Source organism: Pipistrellus kuhlii, unplaced genomic scaffold (assembly GCF_014108245.1).
Source record: "Pipistrellus kuhlii isolate mPipKuh1 unplaced genomic scaffold, mPipKuh1.p scaffold_m20_p_7, whole genome shotgun sequence".
Classification (NCBI taxonomy): domain Eukaryota; kingdom Metazoa; phylum Chordata; class Mammalia; order Chiroptera; family Vespertilionidae; genus Pipistrellus; species Pipistrellus kuhlii.
This window is the reverse complement of record NW_023425573.1, coordinates 30,252,672-30,274,490: the sequence shown is the minus strand read 5'-3', so window position 1 is coordinate 30,274,490 and position 21,819 is coordinate 30,252,672. Positions and strand designations below refer to the sequence as shown.

The window sequence follows — 21,819 nt, the reverse complement described above, 5'->3', positions numbered from 1 at the left end:
TGGGCAGGGCCTGGTCCAGTAGCAGCTGCTAGTGATAGCATGGGATTGTGTTACCTTGACCCCAGTAGGCCTCAGCCCCTTGGTTTGCGGGCCTAGGGTACTCATCTCTGCTGAATTCTACAAAAGGGGTGACCACATTGCCCAACACCCCTCTGTATGCTAGGGCTTACTTCATAACCATTCAGGACCCCCATGGTGCTTGCTCTCACAGAAGATGATTCTCACCCCATGGCAGGCTGGAGGCTGTCCTGTAGCAGAGAGAAACCAGGAAAGGCCTGGGCTCTATTTCATCTGGGGGCATGGGTCCTATGAAAACAGCTTTGTCTTCTCTCCCCCCACCCAAATCCACTTGTGACTCCCTCTTCTTTCCCCCTGGTTGTCACCTTTCTGGAGACTCTGTGCTCCATGGCTTTGCTTACACCCCTTATTCTGCCTGGATGACTGCCCCTGTCATTTTTCAAGGGATGTTCCCTGACTTCCTTGCCAGAAGGCATCTCTCCTCTGAACCCCTCAACTCTTCTCCATTTGTTCAATGGGCAAAACCAGGCATTATTATCTGGACACTGCATTCTCATGGGGATACAGAGACTAGAAACGTATCATGCCTGCAAACTCCCCCAAGTTAGGAGCTGGTGGGGAGGAGAGTGCTGATTAGCTGGTGAAGAGCAAGGGATGGTGTACTGTGTCGAGGGCATAGCCCTGGTTTGTCCAACTGCCACATTCCAGTGGGATCCACTGCACAGCCACTCCTGCCTCACCAGCAAGAGCTCTGGTGTTGGTTTATGTAGATGTTGGCACTTGGGGCATTAAGAACTGTCCCCAGCTCCAGAGTCAGGAGTTTCAGACAGGGGCATGTAGGCAGCTCTGGGCCATGGGGCACAGGAAGCAGTCTACAGAAGGCAGGAGGGCTAATTTCTACAATCTGCCTGTGGGGATGATCACCAGCTGGTGGCCACAAGGGGGCAAACCAGAGAACAAAGGCCAATATGCTGAGAATCCAGAGCAGACTGAAAGAGCTTTGGTCTCTGATGATGTCTCTGAGCTCTAGAACTGGTCGGTCTTAAAATTGCCCTGCATTAATTATTTACTGTGTATCAAATTACCCCAAAATTTAGTGGATTAGGACTGTGGGGATGACTCGAGTGGTCTGACTCGGGGTCTTGGGGAATTGCAGTGGAAATGTTGGCCAGGACTGAAGTGAGCTGAAGGATTCCACTTGCAGGCTCACTCAGAGGCCGCCTCAGTTCTTGTCATATGGACCTCCAGGAAGCTACTCTGGTTTCCTCACGTCAGGACAGCTGGTCTCTCCCAGAGCAGGTGATCCAAGGGACAGGAAAGACAGAAGCCACACTGTTATGACCCACTTATGATGTCACACTCATTTCTACAACATTCCATTCATTAGAAGTGGGTCACCAGTCCAGCCCACACCCAAGGGGAGGATGTCAAGGTCCACATTTTCAGAGAGGAGCATCAGAAAATTTGTAGATGTATTTTTAGACCACTGTGTCCCCAAGGGGTAAGGTGAGAGTGGCACGTGCAGGGGATGGATGGCTGGTAGTTTGAAAGCCTGTGGAGGTGCTGAGGGTGTGGCAGTCCAGAGCTCTGGCATGGTCCAGAGGTGGAACCTTCAGGGCTTTGAGTGATGGATGCAGATAGTACTGGCTTTAGGCCCCATCCGTTTAGGAAGTTCATGAGACTTAGTAAAAGGACAGTTTTTGTGTAGGAAAAGGCCTTGATGCAGACTTGGGTGAGAGGCATTCTTGGTTACACTGACAGGTCTGAATTGCAGGGCACTTTAAGGCCCAGAAAAGAGTGCAGGCCCCATGCCCCAATTCCCAGCAGCCACCAAACAGGTCCATTGTCCTGGGCCTGTAGGGAGGTGGGCACTGCCCTCTGAGCAAGGCCTTCTCTCTGGGATTCTCATGAAGGGCCAAGACAGGTGGGAGGCAGGCTCTGGCTTCAACACGGAGCTCCCCACATCAGCAAGGCCATAGGCCTGCAGGACAAACTGCTAGCCCACATTCTGGAGCTCACTCTGCCTCTGAACCCTGAGAGAGGGTGGGTGGATTTCCTGATTGATCAAATGTCTGTCTCAGCGGGTCCAGGAGCTGTCTAGAGCAGCTGCTGGGGAGCCTGGAATGCTCTGAAATCATCTGAGTAAGAATCGCTAGAAACCTGGTCCTGCTGGTCAGGTGTCCAGATCACTGTCTGAGCCTCAGTCTCCTCATTTACAAACTTCCTGGGACAGAAGGTCCACAATAGAGGAGCTGGCTTATACCAACACAAGTCCCCACCCTGCATGTTCCAACCTCATGCAAATGAGACTCCTAATTTTTGTGAGTCAATTGGCCCAAAAGGCACTAACTATCCTGATTGATGAAAATGGAGCTGCTCCGATAGGTCACTATAGAAGCTGAAGGGGATATTGCTGTGCAGTACTGATTGGATTGGAAAAGCCTCAGTCCTATTGGTTGAAATAGGATTCCAGGAACTCTATAAGGGCTGGCTCAGATGTCAGACTTGGTGCAGGCAAACAGTTCAGTGCAAACACAGGTAGTTGAGTGCAGGCTGCTCCTTGAAGTGTAGCTTTCATGTGAGGCCTCAGTTTAGAAATGGCCATTAGGCTTGGGGTTTTTGTTGTTTTAAATTTGAGCCCAGTAAGTCAGTGGCCAGAAGCCCTTCTTAGTAGGCATCTTCTTTCTCAGGGTCCACAGAAAGAAAGAAAAATGCATAGCCTTAAGAGCTAACATCAGCTCTTAACCGGCTTGGCTCAGTGGATAGAGCATTGGTCTGTGGACTGAAAGATCCCAGGTTCGATTCCAGTCAAGGGCATGTACCTTGGTTGCAGGCACATCCCCAGTCGGGGGATGCAGGCGGCAGCTGATCGATGTTTCTTCTCTCTCATAGATATTTCTAACTCTATTCCTCTCCCTTCCTCTCTGTAAAAAAATCAATAAAGTATATTTAAATATATATATATGAAAGCACCCCCTTGGCCAAGGTACTACTCTGAGACCCAGGATGTGTGCTGCCGACTTGGGAGTTGGCTGGGGCCCATCACTGAAAGCAGGAATGTTGCAGCCAAGGAACATGTGGGAAAATAGCTGTGATGGCTCATGAGACTGATGACGTCCTAAATAACTGGGTCTAGTGAAGAGGTTGGGAAACAGCACATGTTGATCACAGGCTGCATTGGGAAGATCCTACCAAGAAAAGATGGTCGGGAAAGTATTCTGTGTTTGCAAGCTGGGAGGAAATGAATTGAGAAAAGCTAGGGATGCAGGGACACCTGGGCTAAGAGCACCCTGCTGGACACAGAGGGCAGATCAAGTCCAGGATATCAAGGATATGGGTGTGGTCACTTCGGTTATGACAGCTGAGAGCTGCTGAGCTTTCCAAAGTCCTCACAGGCTGGCAGGGTGGAGCCCCTCTCAGTAGTGACCAACCAGGAGGGCTGCGGACCCACGGAACTGGAACCAAGCATGTGTTGAGGCCACCACTTTGTGAGAGCTGAACTCCAAAGAAACTCAGAGCCAGGACTGAAAGCTTGAGACTTGTACACAGTCTTGTCAGGGAAGAGGCTGAGAAGCAGCACAACCGCCAAGGAGGGCTTCTTGGCCAGTGCCATGTTCAGGAGGCCAAGAAGACAGGATGAGGATGGACCCCTGAGGATGGAGCCAAGGCCTCAGAGCTGCCCATTCCCAGGACAGGGTCCCTTGCAGCCCCTGCCTGGCAGCGAAGGGGCTGCTAGACACCTTCTGTGTCCTCCTTCCTCAGGATGGTGTTGCAGTGGCCTGGTCCCCGCTCCCTGTAGGGAGGGTGAATGTCCTTGGGTTGAGTGAAGCTCCAACAGGCCCTGGTGCAAGGCTAGTACATGGCCCCCAATCCTGGTGACTACCCAAGACCCGGGGTATGGGCTTGTGCCATGACTGGGTTGGGGGGGTGGGGGGTACCTCTTGGGGAGGAGAGGTCTGAAGTGCAGGGAAAAGTCAATGGGATATCTGGTGACCTGGGGGCTGGATGTGATGATACCAGGGTTGCTGGCCTGCCATTCTGGTCCCACCATGTCCTGGCTCCTTGTGAAAGGGAAGCTCTGGGCCTGGGTCTGGCCAGTGGGCTAGGTAACATGTCACTTTGAACCAGACCATGTAATCCTGGCATGAGACCCGTAACCAGACAGCATAGCTGCTGTTGGCCTGAGCCCAGCCGCCACCCTGTAAATTCAGTGGCTGCATCACGGCCACAGCCCACAGCTCAGCTGTTCTTTTCGTAATGGCTTGAGTGGGAGTCCTCAGCCTTAGTCCCTCTTCTGAGCCCCCTCTGCACCACAGCCTCTTCAGGACCTACTCTAATGGCTGCCACAACCCTGCCCCACCCTGTCTCGCTCCCCTGAGATGAAACACCCACGCTCCTCTCTTCCTTTTACTCCTTTGGGGTGGGGAACCACTGCTGAGAAAGGCCCAAAAGGTGGTGACAAGTGTCTGAGGGTCCAATAGGGAGCCCCAGAGGCTTGGCCTAGGAGCTGGGAAGGCTGGTCCTTAGGGCCCAGAGGCTGCAGGGCAGAGTCAGATGACCGGGAGTGGCTGGAGTGCAGAGGAAGACCCTCAGCCCCATCCAGCATCCTCCTGCCTCTGGCTAGGGGCCTATGTGTTTGAGGGCTTCAACCAGCTCCTGACCTCACCCCAGAGCACTCAGACACAATCAAAGGATAAAGGTTGGGATGAACAAGCTGGGAGGTCATTTTCAGAGTGGAGGTTTAATGGGATATCACGGTGACCCTGTCACAGCAGTGTTCTGGGTGGCCCAGCTCTGAGCTTGGGGTCCCCAGGCCTGTCCCAGCATGGTGGGCCTAAAAAGAGCACCAGCACCACCTGCTACTTTCCCTTCGGGCACAGCTGCACCAGCCCACTAGCCCCAAGACAGACATCCTGTCCCATATCTCCTGGGGCCGGGACCCCATGTTCCCTGAGGGGCTAAGGCTTCCTAGGGGCCCTTCCCCAGGGATGTCCATTCTCTCCTCGGTGTCCCCTGCCGTCACCCTGAGGGCGTGTCTGCACTCTCGACCCTCTGCCAGGGGCCAACTGAGGCTGCTCACCCCAGGTTCGGGGTGCAGGGCTCTGCGGGAGGCGTGCTGTGGGGACAGCGCAGCTGAGGCCTCCCAGCAGACATAAGGCACAGTGTGGTGGTCGCTATGGGACGGTGGGGCTGTCACCCCAGGGGCAGAGCCCGGCAGTCAGTGTTCAGACAGAAGGACGTGGCATGGGCTGGCTGCTCGGGCCTGCAGTGCAAGAGAGCTGGGGGGCCATGTCCACGGACCTCGGCTGGCCATGAGGAAGTCCCTGGCAGAAGCCACAGGAAGGGCATGTGTGGGCCCAGGCAGAGCTCGTGGCCAGAGCCGATGTGCAGTCATGGCAGGCCTGGGCCACAGAAGGCACAATTGTGGTGTCTGGGAGGTCTGGGCTAGGCAGACACGTTGACGTCCCTGAGAGCGATGGCGCTGCTGGGGGCCTCGTCCCCGAGCAGCAGGGCAGGCGTGTCCACGTCCCCCTCGGCTTCTGCTCCAGTACCGCCCTGCTCTGCACCGGGCTCTGCGCTGGGGCCCAGGCCCTGGGTCAGGATCTGCTGGATGGTCCTGCGCAGGTTGGGGTGCAGCCGGCCCTGTGTCTGGTAGAAAACTTCCAGCGCAAAGGACTTGAGGGCACCAGTGCAGAGGTCCTCATACAGCGGGATGGTATACATGCGGGACATCTGGGCGGGGAGACATGGGTCACACTGGCTGCTCTCCTGCCCCTCTGCCAGCCCACCTGCCCTGGGCCCAGACTCTCAGCACCAAAGGCAGGCCCCTGTTAGCCTCTCACCCCACTACAGGCCTTCTGCAGAGGGAGCTTGGGCTGGGGCCACTGATGGGGCAGGGCAGAGAGGCCCCTGTAGGCCTGGAACCGTTAGGCCTCTGAGAAGCTCAGATGCCCCTGGTGCCTAGGCTAGGAGCCCAAACGCCCATAGGCCAGGACCACGTGGGCCTAGACCTCCAGAATGCTCCCAGCTTGTCCCCTCCAGACACGGCCTCCCAAGAACTCTTCTCATGTGGTACCCAAGTATTCCACACCCCGTTCTCTGGGGTGCCCAGCCTGAACAGCCAGACCGGAGGGTCAGGTGGGGTGGTGGGGGTAGGAGAGGCAGGGCCCCATGCAGGTGGCCACACCTGACTCTCGAGGAAGCGCCGGACCCGGTGGAGGTCAGGGTAGTAGTCATTTCGGACTACGATCTGCAGCCAGCGGATGCGGATCTCGGCGTTCATGGAGTCCAGCAGGGAGGAGTAGCACTTGGACAGACTCATCACCACCTCTGCGGGGTCAAGGGCAGGTCAAGGTTGGCAGGCACACCCCTCCCCAGTCACCCCAGCAGCTCCAGGACCCACCCTGGGGCAGCGGGGACCCATCCAGCAGCCTGTCCAGGAAGAGTGCCGTCTGGAAGGTCCTCCACTTGGAGATGTCGATGGCGCTGGCTGAGGCAGCTGCCTGCTCCAGGGGCTCCGCGGTCCACAGCCGGAAGAGGGCCTCCACGGGCCGGGTTAAGCTGGATCCCTGAGACAGGTCTGGCTCGGCCAGCGGCGGCCCCGTGGCATTGAGCCAGCGCTCAAACTCCAGCCCTGCAGGGAGGTGTGATCCTGGGGTCCCCACTGGGCTAGGAGGGGCCATCCAAGGCCTGCCCAGGAGTCCCCAGATCATGGGGGTATCCCTAAGCATGATTATTCCAGGGCCCAGAAGCCCCCAAGGCAGGGACAGTGTGGGGAGGCTGGGGTCAGCGCTAGCACCTGCCACTTCAAACCACCAGATTAGCTTCTGCCAAGGGGGCACAGGGAGGCCAGAAGGCTCTAGTTGATGAGTAAGGGACTCCAGTCCCCCCTGCTTCTCCTGGGTACAAGACAATGGGGCACTTAGAACCCAACCTTAGCACTGAGGGTAATGGTCTGTGTACCATTCTGACAAAGCAACATTCCTGCTTTAAAGCCCTGGTCCTGGCAGCTGTGGGGGCGGGCTCTACCCACCTCATTGCTCTCCAGCAAATCTTGGCCTCTCCTATACCTCAGACCCTCCTTTAATCTCTAAGCTCTCATACCCCCAGGGATACTTTCATGGGTGTCAAGCAGGACAGTGGGCTTCAGTGAGCTCTGAGGCAAACCTCCCTCCACCCTGCCAACCCTGCCAACCCTGCCCCAGGCCCTTTGCACACACTGTTTTTGTGGCCCCCTTCTGAGACTCCTAAATAGGTTGGTTTGGCCCAAGTGCCACCTCTTCCTGGAAGCCCCCTGGGCTCCACCAGGCTGGGAAGCACACCCTCCTCTCTGTTTCCATGGCCTCCAGCCTGATGCTCACACTGTCCAGGGAGGAGTCTGAACCTGTGGGACTTTCTCCAGGCAGAAGTGGCATCCTGTGCAGGTGAGGTCCCCAACCCGCGCTCCCCCCTCCCGCCCGCCCCCCCCCCCCCCTCCCCCCCGCCCACACACACCAGCATCCCCCTAGTGGGCTGGCCTCACCTGCCCGGCAGTCTACACTCTGCTCCTTCAGCTCCGGGAAGAAGCTCAGAAAGGAGTCCAGAAGATCCTGGGCCACCACACTGGTAAACTTGTACTTCTCCACGTAGGCCTGTGAGGGTGGGACAGAGCTCAGCAGGCCTGGGGACTGGGCAGGGACAGGGGCAGGAGGGACAGGACCTGTCCCGGATGGGGTTACTCACTCGAAGGAAGTCGTCAAAGCGCTGGGGGTCCCCACAAAGCTGGGACAGGTAGTAGACGAAGCAGTAGCCCTTCTCGTAGGTGAACAGGTTCATGAGGTGGCTGGGGTTCACCCCTGAAACAACACTGGTGCTAGGTCATCCACCCCTTCTATGTTCCGGAGAACAGGCAGGGGCGGTCAGGTGAGTGGAGCAAGAAGGGCCAAGGGCCACTGTTCCACGAGTCCAGATGCCTCCTTGGTAGGGGGAGGGCCCACCTTAGTAGGGAGGGCCCACCTCAGTTGGGGGTCACCCCCACTCCCACACCCACCCACCACAGTGACAAGTGCTCAGAGCCCATGAGAGGCGGCGATAGGCTGAGGAAGCCTCAGGAGGCGTTCTTGGGGCTGGGTCACCTGGCTTGGCATTTGCAGGGACTCAGCCATGGTGGGAACAGAGCGAGCATAGGGTGGGAGAGAAGCTGTGGGGTGACATGTGCAGAGCCTGGAGTAGGGCCTGGAGGCAGCGGGTACCTGGCTCCAGCTTCACTTGCAGCTTGCTGACCGGGCTGTCCTCTCCGAGGAGTTTCATCTGCCTGTGCAGGGCATCCAGGCGGAAGGCCGTCTCCAGGCAGGTGAAAGCAGCACCTGGATGGTCACAGAGGCAGGGGAGGCGGGAGGAGAGGGGGCAGGCCTGAGCACAGAGCAGGTGCGAGGCTGTCCCTGCCCTGAGCCTTGTGGAGTTAGCTGACCCAAGGCCACCTCCCCGGACACACGACAGCAGGGGCTGCACCCTGGCGGCTGGGCTGGCTGTCAGCCCCTCTGCAGGGCCTGGGACAGCCCTGGTGGTGCCAGCCGGTGCCAGTCCAGAGCAGAGCCCTCACCTCCCGTCCCCTGCCCTGGGCTGGCCGCAGGCAGTACCATAGGTCTCGGTGGTGATGCGGCGCTGGGCATAGGTGGCCAGGCCTTCGCTCAGCCACATCTCTTCCCAGGTGGCATTGGTAACGGCATTGCCAAACCAACTGTGGGCCACCTCGTGGATGACATCGATGACCAGGAACTCGTCACACTCCAGGATGGAGGAGATGACAAAGGTGAGGCAGGGGTTCTCCATGGCCACGATGGGGAAGGAGGGAGGAAGGAAGACGATGTCGTACCTGTTCCGGGGGGGGGGGGAGGGCAAGCCAGTGACCGCGAGAGGGTTGGGGACCTGGGTGGTGAGTGTCACTTCCTTCCCAGAAAGCCAGACAAGGGGGCCCCCAGTTGCTTCTAGGTAGGATGTGGATTTGCCCTCTGGACTGCCGGGGCTCCCAGGTGCTCCAGGACATACCTGCCCCACATGTACGGCCCATATAGCCGCTCGGCTGCACTCAGCCACTGCTCCACCACGCCTGACAGCTTGCTGGTGGCCATGGACAGGAGGCACGGTTCAGCCCACACACGGCTCCTATCACAGCAGGTAGAGCATGGGCTGAGGCTCACTCTGCCTGCTCACCTCACCAGCCCCTCCCTCTGCTTTTGGGCTCACGTACCACCCATGCCTTGTCCAACCTGACTGAAGGCCAGCTCGCTCCTACCCACCCTTGCCCCTTTCCTCACTGGAAAGCCACTACGCAGGCCCTCTTGTGGTAGGGGCCAAGCCAAACATGAAGGGGCTGTTTGGTTCCTTTTATCTCTCAGTAGAAGGAACCTGTGTGGGCTTGAGAAGGATGCCCGGTGGTCAGGGGCCAGGCTGCCAGGTCTGGGGGTATGTGGGATGAGAGGAGCCTGGCAGGAATGGCCCCAGGCCATGGCAATGAGGCAGGGCTGGTCTCCACAGTGTGGGGTTTGATGCAGGCCGCACACCCAGCTTGTGGTGGGGTCTCCCCAAGGTAGCAGCAGGAGCTGCTGCAGGAAGCAAGACTCAGAGACTCTACCTGGGCCCAATGTCTGCCGGCTGCAGGTCCCCGGCCACCAGGGCCACGAGGTAGGCGGGAACAGGGTGCTCCATGTGGAAGTGGTAGACGCCCTCCTCCTCCACGTAGGTGCTCTTTGTGGCGCTCATCAACACCTGCACCCCCGACGGGGCCTGCACATGGGAGGCCCCACCCATCAGGGCACCTACAACTCAGATTAGGCACCCCAAGTCCCCAACAGAAAATCCTACAACCCAGGTCAGAAAAACCCATATTCATGTAGGAACCGCACATTCCCTCAACAGGGCACACTGCAACTGAGGTTAGGGAGCCCAGTGTACTCCTGAGAAACCCCATGCCCTCTGTCAGGGTACCCGCAAACTGGGTCAGAGAGCCCCACACCTGTCAGGGAGCCCATCACCCCATCAAAGAACCCCCATGCTAAGCTCCTTGTCTGCAAACCTCTTGCCCCCCTGGGTAGGGCTGCCACCCGCAGGTCCAGGAGCCCTGTCCCCTGCCATGGGACCTGCAACTCCATGTGAGCCTCCCCTCAGGGTTCTTCGTTCATTCCAGGACCAGGACCCCAATCACCAATAGCCCTTTCCCTGTGGAGCAACCTTCCCCCCACCCCCCAGTGAGGAGGATGGGGTCCTTCTAGGAAGACGATCCCTCTGGGCCTGGGTGGAGCGAGAGGCCAGGTGGGTAGGTGTTGACCTTGACTACGGCTGAGTAGGTACACTTGACAGCGGGTGTGTCAAAGCAGGGGAAGAAGGAACGGTTGCAGACAGAGTGGCCTTGGGTGAAGACGAAGGGCTTGGCACTGCCGTAGGTCAGCTCGGGGTCCAGCCACCAGATCTGCAGACAGGTGGAAGGCAGGGCATCAGTAGATGCCCTCCCCACCACAGTGGGCCCAAACCTGCTGTCCTGCTCAGGCTTCTAGGCCCAGAGCCTCTGGAGGAAGGACACAGGGGGTTGGGAGGCAGTGGGTGGCCTAACCAGGCTCACCCAGGGCCAACAGCCACTCCAGTCGTTAGCAGGCAGGGGGACATGCATCCAGAAGCCAGCCTGTGCCCCTCATCCCAGCCTCCAAAGGCACAGTCAGAACACCCGAGTCCAAATCCTCACAGGCTGGCTGGCAACAAATCTGGTCTCGGCCCGGAAAGGGAGTCAGGACATAGAAACAGCTTCCTGATGATCCCACATGAGCAAGTACCACAAGCATGGGTCGCCCCTGGGAATGGGATCAGCCTTGCCAGGAGGGAACCCCCACAGGAAGATAAGCTCCAGACCAGGGGACAGTTGGGCAGTAAGCTGAGGCCAGGCACTCAAAGGGACAGGCTGGACAGAAGTGCCCATGGGGAGGGCCAATGGGGCCCGTGCCTGGAGCACTATGGACGGATCCCACAGCAGCCTGTGAGAGGCTGTCTTCCCTGCAGACCCCGGCCAATGTTCACAGACTTCTCCAACTCTCCCTTTAGCTGTGTCTCCGTCCTTTCACCACAGAAAGCCCGCAGCGGTAACTTGCTGATCCCCGTGGCTGCCCCATTGGCTACGGAGTCCTGAATCGAGAGCCTGTTAAAACATGCATAGTACTGGGCCCGGCCCCTGAAGATTCCGGCTGGGGCCCAGGAATCTGCATTAAGGAGATGCCTCCCACTGCAACATACTGCAGGCAGCCCTCTGTCCACCCTGGAGACAGGCTCCATTAGTCCCCCAAACTCCCTTCCACCCTACCACCACAGCCTCTCATGGACCCCTCCATCCCCTGTAGCCCTCCTCGGGCTCTACCCAGCTCAGACCTCCTGTCCCCACTGCCCACATCCACCTCTCAGCCCAGTGGCACTGCTCACTCCTCAGCCTCAGAGACCAATGGGTGCCATAGTCCTCCCTGGAAGTCAGGGGCTGGTGCAGATACCCAGGCAGGCAGGACCCCACTCCAGAGGGGGCCACAAACTCCTAGGGTGCACAGGGCCAGGGAGCAGAGGTGTAGGTGCTGATAGGCTGGAGAAGGAGCAGGCCCATGGGCTCCAGACACCACATGGCTGGAAGAGAGTCACTCTTGCTGGTGGGTGGGTGGGGTTCGGGAATGGGTTACAAGGAGCATGGGCCCCAGAGTCTGCAGCACCCCAAACTGCCTCCTGGGGAGCTGCATCTTAACTTGGTGTAAGGACAGGCCTAGGGACTCAGGCCCTGAGCCCTGGGGCGTTCACACATGATGATGAAAATTGAGGACAAACACCAAAACTCTGTCCCCCACAAGTAGGCCAGTTCATGGGCCAGGTCCCTTGTGCTCCAGCCCACTGCCCAGAGGTGCACAGACTGTGGGGACCATGCTGCCCCGCCTACCTGCGCGCTCACCCATGGGCCCCACAGCAAGCCATAGAAAGCCCAGGGAGAACAGCCATCCTTGCTGGCCTGGCTCCATCCCCACTGGGCTGTTGAGGGCCCCGATTCCACTAGTTAGCTGGCCACAGTCTTGGGTGAACCAGACACATGGGCTCCAAGTTCATATAACAAGGTCAGAGAGGAGCACATCCCTCTAGATTTCACTGCCGTGTTGGGGGGCATATCTGTCTAAGCCCCAGACTGCCCCCGCAGGCAGCAGGGGCCATCCTAGCCACCGGTGGCCAGCACACCCAAGAGAGCTCAGGGAAGGAGGGGAGGTGGCAGGGCCTACTAAGTGCTCCTGGGAATCATGCAGGAAAGCCCAAAGTTATGTGTCTGGTCCAGAACCTTTCTGTCCAGATGTCACCTTGGTGGCTACTGGCCGAATGCCTGAACACCACCTGTTCATCATCCTGTCCCTTTTCATGCCATGCGCAATAACAGACGGAACATCCTGGGGCCTTCCAGAGCTGTGTGCAGGGTGTGTGTGTGTGTGTGTGTGTGTGTGTGTAGGGGGTGGTATCACATGTGTGCTGTCCACATGGGAGCCCAGGGCCATCCAGCTTTTCTGGCAGAGCCAATGGGGCAGTGGGAGCTCTGTGCCCAAGTCCTGCAGAGCTTACATGTGTCCGTTGAGGACATAGGGCCACTCCACCACAGCATCCTGCCAGGAGGCCCAAAGCATTAGAGCCAACCTGGCCCTCAGCCCCCTGCTCCACTAGGTCTGCCCCTCATGCCACCTCCAGAAAACAGACCTGGTGTCCACAGGTCCTCAGAAGGCCCAGGTCACACGGAGGCCCTTCCACATCTGACACCCTTGGTCCAGCCCTCAGTGCTAGGCTCCAGCAGCTTCATGGCTTGGCAAATGCGCCATCTCTAGGCAGGGCCTGTCCCTACACAACTGAAAGGAGAGGCCTCCCTTGGTGGCATGCTGTTCTGGGCCAGCACTTGGGCTCTCACTCTGTCCAAACCTCCTAAGGACTCTCCAGGCACCAACTGGGAATCAGTGAGGGCACCTGAACAGGATTCCAAGAACAGGTTGGGGAGTGCCAGGGGAGAGGCCAGTGCCCCTCTGGGGCCAGTCTGTTCCTGCCTCCCTGCAGGTACCCCAGCTTCACGTCCTGTAATCGGGCACAGGGGGAAGAAGCTGCCTGGAGACGACCCCACGACCAGCCCACTGCCCCGGGCCCACCCGGTTGGGACTCACGGCAGGGGCGTCGGTCGAGGTGTAGCGGAGGATGACCTGGAAGGGCTGGTGCGCCTCCAGCTCAGGCGGCAGCGTGACGGTGAGCGAGGAACCATAGTCGGTGAATGGGTCCACCCTGAAGGCCAGCGGGCAACAGGAGGGCTCGGTTCCGGGCTCCTCGGGGAAGGCGGGCAGCGGGGGCGGGGGCGGGGGCGCGGACCCGGGTCCGGGGGTGGCGAAAGCAAAGGCGCAGGGCGGATCGGCGGCGGCGGCGGCGGCGGCGGCGGCGGTGGGGGCGCGGCGGAAGGCGGCCGAGTGCAGGCGCAGAGCCGGGTGCGTGTCGAGCACGAGCGCGCGGGGCGCGGGCCGCAGCGCGCACAGATCAAGCACCAGGCAGCCGGCCAGCTCGCGCGCCTCGGGCCGCAGCTCCAGGCCCAGCTGCAGGTGGCGGAGGCGGAAGAGCTGCGCGCTGGAGGCCGAGGCCACGTCCAGGGCGGGCGGCGGCTCCGGCGGCGGGCGGGCGGGCGCGGCCTCGGCGCCGGGCGCCTTGCGGCAGCAGCACTGCGCCGCCATGCCGCCGCCCTAAGTGAAATCCATGGGCGGCTCCGCGCCGGGCCGCGGGGAGCCGGCGAAGGGTGCCGAGCGGCGGCGGCGGCCGGGCGCAGGCACAACAGGAAGTCGCGCCGGGAGCCGCCCGGCCCGGCCCCGCGCCGTGCGCCGCCCCGCTCTGGCTCCGCGGGGCCGCCACCGGGGGCGCTGTGCGCGGGGCCCGGGAGCCGGGGACGCTGAGCGCGGGGCCCGGGAGCCGGGGACGCTGTGCGCGGGGCCCCGGGGGCCGGGGGCGCTGTGCGCGGGGGCCCGGGAGCCGGGGGCGCTGTGCGCGGGGGCCCGGGAGCCGGGGGCGCTGTGCGCGGGGGCCCGGGAGCCGGGGGCGCTGTGCGCGGGGGACAGGGAGCCGGGGGCGCTGTGCGCGGGGGACAGGGAGCTCGGTGCTGTGCTCGGGGCCGGACGGGGAGTGGGGCTCTTTGCGCAGATGGTCTGGCATGGTGCACGGGGTTGGGGATGGGGTGGTGAGCTGGAGCTGGGGTCCAGGGGCATTGTGCTTGGAGGATCCGGTGCACTGGGGCCGGGGTGTGACAGGAGGCGAAGTGGCCTCCCCGCCCTGTGGGCTTCCGCGGCCAGGAGACCACAGGAGGCGCACTCTCGCAGGGTCTGTGGCTGCTGAGACACCTGGAGCAGGACTGCCTCCATGAGGCCGAGAAGTGCAGCGTCTGGAACTCAATGTTATTCTATTGGGGGCTGAGGGAATGATTCTTATATTCTCCCAACTGGTAAGACCAGTGGCCCTATTCTGGGCCATGTAGGGTGAGGCGAAGCTCAGGGGCCTTAAAACTGTACTGCCGGTTCAGGTGGCTACTAGCTACGAAGGTTCAGCTCCTCAGTTGTGCCAGCTGTTCCCAGGTCTCCCTGTGTTTGGAGTGCATGTGTGGAAAGTGGCAACCACGCTGGACAGAGAGGGTATTCCATCATGGAAGAAAGTTATGTTGGACAGTGCTGCCTAACAGCCTGCAGAGCCCTGTGGGCCGGATTGTTTAGGGGGTGGGTGCTGGGGCAGTAACCAGAACTGGCCTGCCTGCTCTCACCTCACTGGATCTCTGGGTCCAGTCCTGGGCCCAGAGGGGACAGCTGCAGACTAGGCAGGACGCCCAATGAGAGGGCATCACATGTACCTCGAAGCCATGGAATGAGAGCGACCACCAAGATGTTGCTGTCAGCGTTGCATAGGAACGCTGGGTCTTGGGGGAGGGGCTTTTTGGCCTGGAGAACATCCAGGAACCCCACACACCTCATTTTCCCAGCTCAGTGGCCATGTGGCAAGGTGTGAGGCTAGACTAAGATACTGCGCTTGACTTAATTGTCATCTCTGAGTAGTGTTGAATCCTTCTGGACTCAGTGTTCCCACTGGTAACCATGCCATCCTGCCTGCCCTCCTCCCCCAGGGGTGGGAACGACAGCTGAAAGGGAAGATGTGTGTTCACTGATACAGAGCACGTGCATGAGGCATGTGCCATCTTATCTTGGGGTCACAGCCTCTCTCTTGGGGCCGCCACCAAACTCACTGGGAGCCCAGTGTTCCTGCAGTCATCTGGAGAAGGGGGTCGGTCCTGAACCAAAGACTCAATAAGGAGAGGACTGGGGTTGATCAGTCCTTGCTGTCTTCAGTGGTCCAACACCCATCTAGGTGGCAGTGGTCCCACGGCATGAGGGCAGTGTTTTAGGTGGCACTCCAGTTGACCAGCTTCTCTGAGCTCCACACTCAGGCCAGTGAGGCTGGGGCTAGATCAATAGAACTGCACAAGGGCACCTGCACTACATGCCCCAATTACCCTCAGGCAGGTATGTAAGTCACCTGGCCTTTAGGGTAAGTAAACATCAGGGACTTCTTGCCCTCCTGGTTCCCTAGACTTAGGGGTAGGAGCTGGGTCTTATCCCTTCTCTCCTGGAGGGCCCTGGGCACATAGGAGGGGTGGAGTGGTGGCAGCCTTGCTGGTCCAGAGGAGCTGATCCCTCCTTTGCCCCCGGGGTGGGGTTCCTTCCACCCCACATTTATATAAGGGAGCAACACAAACCAGTCTTGGAGCAAATTTTTAAGAATTAGTGCCTGGCTATCAAGGCACCTTATGAATCGTGAAGCTCAAGTAGTTGTCTCTACCCTGTCCTTGTCCTGTTGATGAAGGTCTGGGGTGGCTGCAGTTCCCTCCCTCTTCCTGACCTACCAGGCGAGAGGAACGTGGAAGTCTGGAATGCCAGAGGCTGGGGATTCACAGGAATTTTCATACTCCAGCCTTTTGGGGATCAAATCAGGCTGGTGGGGTTGGACTGAAGCACCCCACATTCCACCTACAACCTAGCCCTCCCTTAATGTATGTGATCCATGCACTCCCTTTCAAGTGCCCGGGTCCAGGGAGGAGAGTGGGTCCCTGACCTCCCCTACGAGGAGGTATCGATAGATGAGGAGGCAAGGGCTATCAGGAGAAGTGGCATTCAGGAGGGGCTGTGTTGTCCCTTGGACAGAGGTCTTAGGGATAATTGGGTCCCTGGTGGGAGCCACATTGGATGATTCTCAGAACAAAGTTGATGGGATTAAAAAAGCTGATGTGACCCACAGATGTCCTACAACCAGGCCTGAACTCTGTCACCATTGCACCCTTGTCACCTAGAGCCAGGTCGTCAGGTTAGGGCGATATACTATCAAAAGTGCCAGGGGCAGGGTTCGGCTGCATCACACAGGGTAACAACCTGGTCTCAGGTCTTTGCTCCTGACCTTCAAGCTGGACAAATTGCTCAACTCCCAAAGTTGCAGATAGAGCCACTAGAGCACTTGCCAAATGGAGAAGGTGGCAGGAGACCCCCATGGGGTTGATGAAATGGTGAGTTTGGGGAGAGTAAATGAGAGCTGGCAAGTCTATTAAGGTTGTAGGAGTCAGGTTATGACTGGGGCTGCGGCTGTCAGCGATGGGGGCTACTGAGTGGGGCTGGATGTGGCGGTGTATGATCTGAGTCAGGGACCAATGGATGGCATTGTTCCTGTCACAGTTCAGGAGCAAAAGTATTGGGGAGAGGGAGGCCCCTTTCACAACCACTCACGCCTAACAGTGTGAGCTTCCTGTTCCCACAACTCTGGGCTCTGCTGGGTCAGAGGTCTTCATTTCCAGGTAGGATGCTTACACTCAAGGACAGACCCTGTTCCCCTGGATGTTTGCCTCACACTGAGGCATCATGCAAATCAGGGGTGCTCTGCCGGGTGGAGTGACTGATCATGACTTTAGGGGCAGTGGGGTTTTGCTGTTGCTCAGTGGAGATCCGAGGGGCATGATGGAGCTTGTATGGGATTCCCCGATTGTATGGGAAAATACAGGCAGGGCCACTTGGGGCCCCTGTAGGATGAAGCCTTGTCATCCCACCAGGAAAGACCACCACTAGCAAAGAGTTAGCTGAAGGTGGAGGGGATACAAAATGTGTAGTGGGAAAGGGAACTCACACTAACTACAGTTAGTTTATTTATTATTTTATGTATATATTTCTACATATTAACCTGAAACTCACATTATAAACCTGAGAAAGAAGACATCTACTAAGAAGGGCTCCTAGTGACTAACTGGGCTCAGATTTTAAGAAAAAGAGGCTAGCAGTCATTTCTACACAGACGCCTCTCAAGCAAACTGCATTTCAGGGAGAGGCCTGCATTGAACTGCCTGCCTCCACTGTGTTCCCGCTATCTGAGCCTTATGCATGAAAGTCATAAAAGAGTAGTGCTTCGCAGTCCTGGCTGCCTTGGCCCTCGAAGCCTTAGCTTCCTCCAGAAGGTCGTCCGGACAATCATTACCCTGTTCGGCCGTTCAGCTGATTTACCTATTATGCTTTTATTATTATAGATTTCTGGAATCCTATATCAACCAATAGGACTGAGGCTTTCCCAGTTCAATGAGAGTTGTCCAGCTATATCCCATCAACATCTTCACCAACCAATCAGAGCAATCAACCATTCTGAACAATTAGGAAAGTGTCCTTTGGACCAATCAAATTGTGAGAATTTGCGGTTCTCGTTGTATGGGGTCAGACTACTCAGGGACCAGGGGCATGGCCTTCTGTGCATATAAGCCAGCTGTCCTTTGGCTCTGAGTACACTTTCACTTTCCCTTTCCACCTATGACTGAAGACTGTTTTCCTTGCTAGGCTGAAACAATGAAGGTGTCTTGCTGGAGCACATCAGAGCAACCTAGCACAGTGCAAAACAAACCAGCATGGAGCAGAGCAGAACATTGAGGAGAGGAGTCAAGTGGAGCAGAGCCAAGCAAAGCACAGTTGTCTAACTAGAGAAGGGCCTGGTGCCAGGGCTGCCAACTGCCCTGCTGTTTTAAAACAACTATACTGCGTTGCAATTGAGCTGTTTTGAATAGTTTCTGCACCACAACCCAAATTGGGGGTTCCTGTTGGCATTGAATTGGCACCGATGATCACTTGACAACACATATTACCCAATTTTTTCTTTCCCCTACTATCTTATTTAAGAAGTATTGCTGGTGATAAATTTCCTAATATCTTTAGGCCACAGATTGTTCATATGAGGTGTATGTTAACCAGAAGAGGAATGCACAGACTCAGATGTGCATGTGGCCAGTGCATTGTTGGTGTGAAGGTGGCTGCAGGAGGTCAGACTAGGCTCAATGCTATTGCTGAAACTGGGAGGCATGGTAAGAAGTGGGTGTGCTGGGTAGTTTGTCACAGCCTTGCCTGCATGCCAATGGCAACTACAAGTCTGGACACCATGGGCCCTTGCTGGCCTGATCCAGTGTTGGGTTCTGAGATAAGAGAAGGGATCAGTGTGAGTCTGGGAAAAAGCCACTATGGTTTGAGCATGTTGCATACATGAGTTTGCCAGCAGCCCCGGGTGTCCTCCAGAGTTGTCCAAGTCACAGTGGCTAGCAGCCAACATCAGGGTAGCAGGTCTCTGTGATCCCTGAACTTCCGCGTCTCCTGACCTTGGTTCCTGGCCTTGATTTCTCTATTATGTCTTTCTGCCTAAAGTTCAAATAGTTTTGATCTTCCTGACAGTCTAACAAACTGGGATTGTGAATGGATTACACCAAGCATGCCAAACTCAAAGGCTAACACGGGCCAAATAAACAAGGTTTAAATTTACGTGGGCAGTAGAAAAAACAAAAGCTTCAATTTTCATAGAAACATAGCTTTATTTTGATAGAGACATGCTGAATACAAAGGGCTAAAATAAATGAGTAATCATTAACAAAATAATTGAACATTTTAAATAAAAATTAATGTTTTTTCTTGAATATTAACTTACCAGACATTGAATAACTGCATAAATTAATAAGCGTAATGCAAATAACCTTCTTTTTCTTATTCTCTGAAAGCAAAATATTTCCTGTTATGTATACCAAACAAGTCAGTCCAAGATTAATGATGTGGCAATCGGCTGCTAAAATATTCTCTGCTAGTATTAGTGGAAAGAAATGGTGCGCCTGTGAGTAAGATGCATAAGGGAAATTAATGCAATACAATTATAGTAATCAGTCATTAGTGAATGTTGTAGTTTGTTATTAATAACTATAGGCCCGGTGCATGAAATTCATGCATGAGAGAGGGGGGCATCCCTCAGCCCAGTCTGAGCCCTCTCACAGTCCAGGAGCCCTAGGGGATATCTCTCCCTGGGGAAGGTGGGCCTAAGCCAGCAGTCAGACATCCTTAGCTCCACTGTGGAAGCAAGAGAGGCCCCCACTGCGCCAGCCATGAGCCTGTGTTGAGCATCTGCCCCCTGGTGGTCAGTGCACATCATGGCGACAGATCATTCCTTATCAGCCTTTTATTGTATAGGATTATGTATAACAGGATATTGTAAACATTGTTACAAAATATTTATTAAAATGTTTCTTACATACTGTTACATTGGATGGGCTGCAAAAACATTAGTTGTGGGCTGCATGAGGCCCGTAGCCCTGAGTTTGACAAGCTAGGATTACATCATCCCAGGAAACTCCCAGTCTGGTTTGGGGATTGGACTGACCAATCAGGGCTCACTGTGTGGAGGGCTCCGGGGTCAGGCAGGACCTGGACTGCAGGCCCTCCTCGTACTTCTGGAGCTGAGACCAGAAGCCAGGGTTGGGCTCGGCCACGGGGCGGGCGCTCTTCACTGTCTGCAAAGGAAGGGGATTAGGTAAAACCCCACACAGCACTCGCTGTAAAGTCCTCAACTGCCCACTACCAGGGGAGTGCCCCGCCCCTCTGAGAAGGCTCCCACCCGCCGCTCCGCCCGACCCCACCAGAGGGACCGCCCTACCTGGAAGGCCTGCTCCAGGCTAAGGCCACGGTGCCGCATGAGGTACGCGGTGCAGACGGCGGCCGAGCGGCTGCGGCCGTTCTTGCAGTAGACGAGGCAGGCGCCGCCGGCGCGCACTGCGGCCTCCATGGCGGCGCAGGTGGGCTCCAGGTGTGCCAGCAGGTCCTCGGCCGGGTCGTCGAACACGGGCACGCGCAGCTCGGCCATGCCGGGCGCGCGCGGCCCGGGCTGCTGGCGCGAGACGTTAACGCATAGGGTGACGCCCGCGCACGCCAGCAGCTCCGACGCGGCTGCAGTGCGTGCGTTCCCGAGGAAGAGCGAGGGGGCGACGTGCGCGAAGGGCGGCTGTGTGGCCAGGGCGACCCCGAGGCGTTCGGCTCGCCCGGTGTCCATGACGCGCTCAGGCATCTGGCCTGGGGTCTATTTTGGGACCTGTGGAGGCTGGCCAGGGTCCTAAAGGTGCCCCAGGGCCGCCCGGGGCCCCCGGTCAGCATCTCCGCAGTGCACGAGCGGGTCCCGCCCACAAGCCGCTGGCCACCTCCTCATTGGTCAGTCCCTGCGGAGCGCCTCCTCTGATTGGCTATGAATGCTATGTGTGGGCGGAGCTTACCAGCAGACTGGAGAGGCTGGTTTTCTGGAACGGAATGAAGGTCCCGGCCACCCGAGAGCTTAGCCGCACCGGAGCGTGACCTTGCGCGAGGGCCAGGTGGGCTGCAGCGGGGCTCCGGGAGGGGGCATCTCATCTTTTTTCTTTTTTTAAATATATATTTTTTGATTTTTTACAAAGAGGAAAGGAGAGGGATAGAGAGCTAGAAACATCGATGAGAGAGAAAAATCGACCAGCTGCCTCCTGGGGATGTGCCTGCAACCAATGTACATGCCCTTGACCGGAATCAAACTGGAGACCTTTCAGTCTGTAGACGGACGCTCTATCCACTGAGCTAAACCGGTTTCCGCATGCATCTCATCTTTTATGTGGCTGTCATAAGGAGGAGCAGGGGGGCCCCGTCACAGATCCTCATCTGCACCTGACCAGTGTCCTCAATATCGTCATCTTGGTAAACCGCCTGGTTTCGTGTAATTTTCTTTTTATCACGTATTCTTAATAACTACTTCCTACAACTGTATTGAGGGCTGAGGTGCCCTTTAGTATAGCTTTATGCTTATTCCTTCTGTTATCTGCTTCTTAACAAATTGTCCTTTGTAATGTCTGCATTTTATGTCCCTTTTGTTTTTTTAAATATATTTTTTTATTGATTTCAGGGAGGAAGAAAGAGATAGAAATATCAATGATGAGCGAATCATTGATCTGCCTCCTGCACGGCCCCCACTGGGATTAGAGCCCACAACCTGGGCATGTGCCCTTGACCAGAATCAAACCCGGGACCCTTCAGTCTGCAGGCCAACACTCTATCTACTGAGCCAAACTGGTTAGGACTATTTCCCTTTTATTGTGAAACATAGTTTATAGTTTATATAAAGCTATTTACCATTAACTTCATTTTTTTAAAAACTATTATTTTTGTTATTTTTCTAAGTTATTAACTTTTGAGACATCCCTGTTAACTTCAAAAAGTTAACATTTAATGTTCACACAGTTGCCTCTTCAGTAAGAGTCATTAAGAACTGATAGATCCTCCCTTCCTCCAGTTGATGGACAGATATAAACTCCACATGCAGCCTGACATTCTTGAGCATTGAACCACCAATCAGCATCTGCCAAATACCCTAAGCCCCTCCCCCCCATTCCTAAATTCCCTAGGTCCCTAATCATAGGTC

At 56.8% G+C, this 21,819-nt stretch overlaps 2 protein-coding genes across 3 annotated transcripts; both read right to left on the bottom strand.

The window, feature by feature from the left end:
• Positions 1-4,740: 4,740 nt before the first annotated feature.
• RNPEPL1 (arginyl aminopeptidase like 1) lies at positions 4,741-13,886 on the bottom strand. Of its 2 annotated transcripts, XM_036420663.2 has the most exons (11): positions 13,203-13,882; positions 10,325-10,465; positions 9,632-9,783; positions 9,046-9,162; positions 8,637-8,872; positions 8,250-8,363; positions 7,741-7,853; positions 7,541-7,649; positions 6,422-6,652; positions 6,206-6,348; positions 4,741-5,751 (listed from the first exon to the last, which is right to left on the bottom strand). In XM_036420663.2, exons 1-11 carry the CDS (start codon positions 13,752-13,754, stop codon positions 5,464-5,466), a joined length of 2,196 nt encoding a protein of 731 aa, XP_036276556.1. In that variant the 5' UTR covers positions 13,755-13,882; the 3' UTR covers positions 4,741-5,463. The 2 variants fall into 2 exon arrangements, with proteins under 2 accessions (XP_036276556.1, XP_045431239.1); XM_045575283.1 differs by lacking the exon at positions 6,422-6,652 and having other exon boundaries at positions 13,203-13,886.
• A 5,721-nt stretch (positions 13,887-19,607) lies between these two features.
• DUSP28 (dual specificity phosphatase 28) lies at positions 19,608-20,565 on the bottom strand. The gene is made up of 2 exons (XM_036420665.2): positions 20,041-20,565; positions 19,608-19,897 (listed from the first exon to the last, which is right to left on the bottom strand). Exons 1-2 carry the CDS (start codon positions 20,446-20,448, stop codon positions 19,778-19,780), a joined length of 528 nt encoding a protein of 175 aa, XP_036276558.1. The 5' UTR covers positions 20,449-20,565; the 3' UTR covers positions 19,608-19,777.
• Positions 20,566-21,819: the final 1,254 nt, after the last annotated feature.

Bases quoted from the DNA above. Each gene is read 5' to 3' on its own strand.
- DUSP28 (XM_036420665.2), bottom strand. From the start codon at position 20,448: ATGCCTGAGCGCGTCATGGACACCGGGCGAGCCGAACGCCTCGGGGTC. The intron at 19,898-20,040 runs GTAGGGCGGTCC...CTTCCTTTGCAG, and splicing joins GCCTGGAGCAGGCCTTCCAG to ACAGTGAAGAGCGCCCGCCC.
- RNPEPL1 (XM_036420663.2), bottom strand. From the start codon at position 13,754: ATGGCGGCGCAGTGCTGCTGCCGCAAGGCGCCCGGCGCCGAGGCCGCG. The intron at 9,784-10,324 runs GTCAACACCTAC...TCCCATGTGCAG, and splicing joins CCTACTCAGCCGTAGTCAAG to GCCCCGTCGGGGGTGCAGGT. The intron at 9,163-9,631 runs GTAGAGTCTCTG...CTGCTGTGATAG, and splicing joins CCGGCAGACATTGGGCCCAG to GAGCCGTGTGTGGGCTGAAC.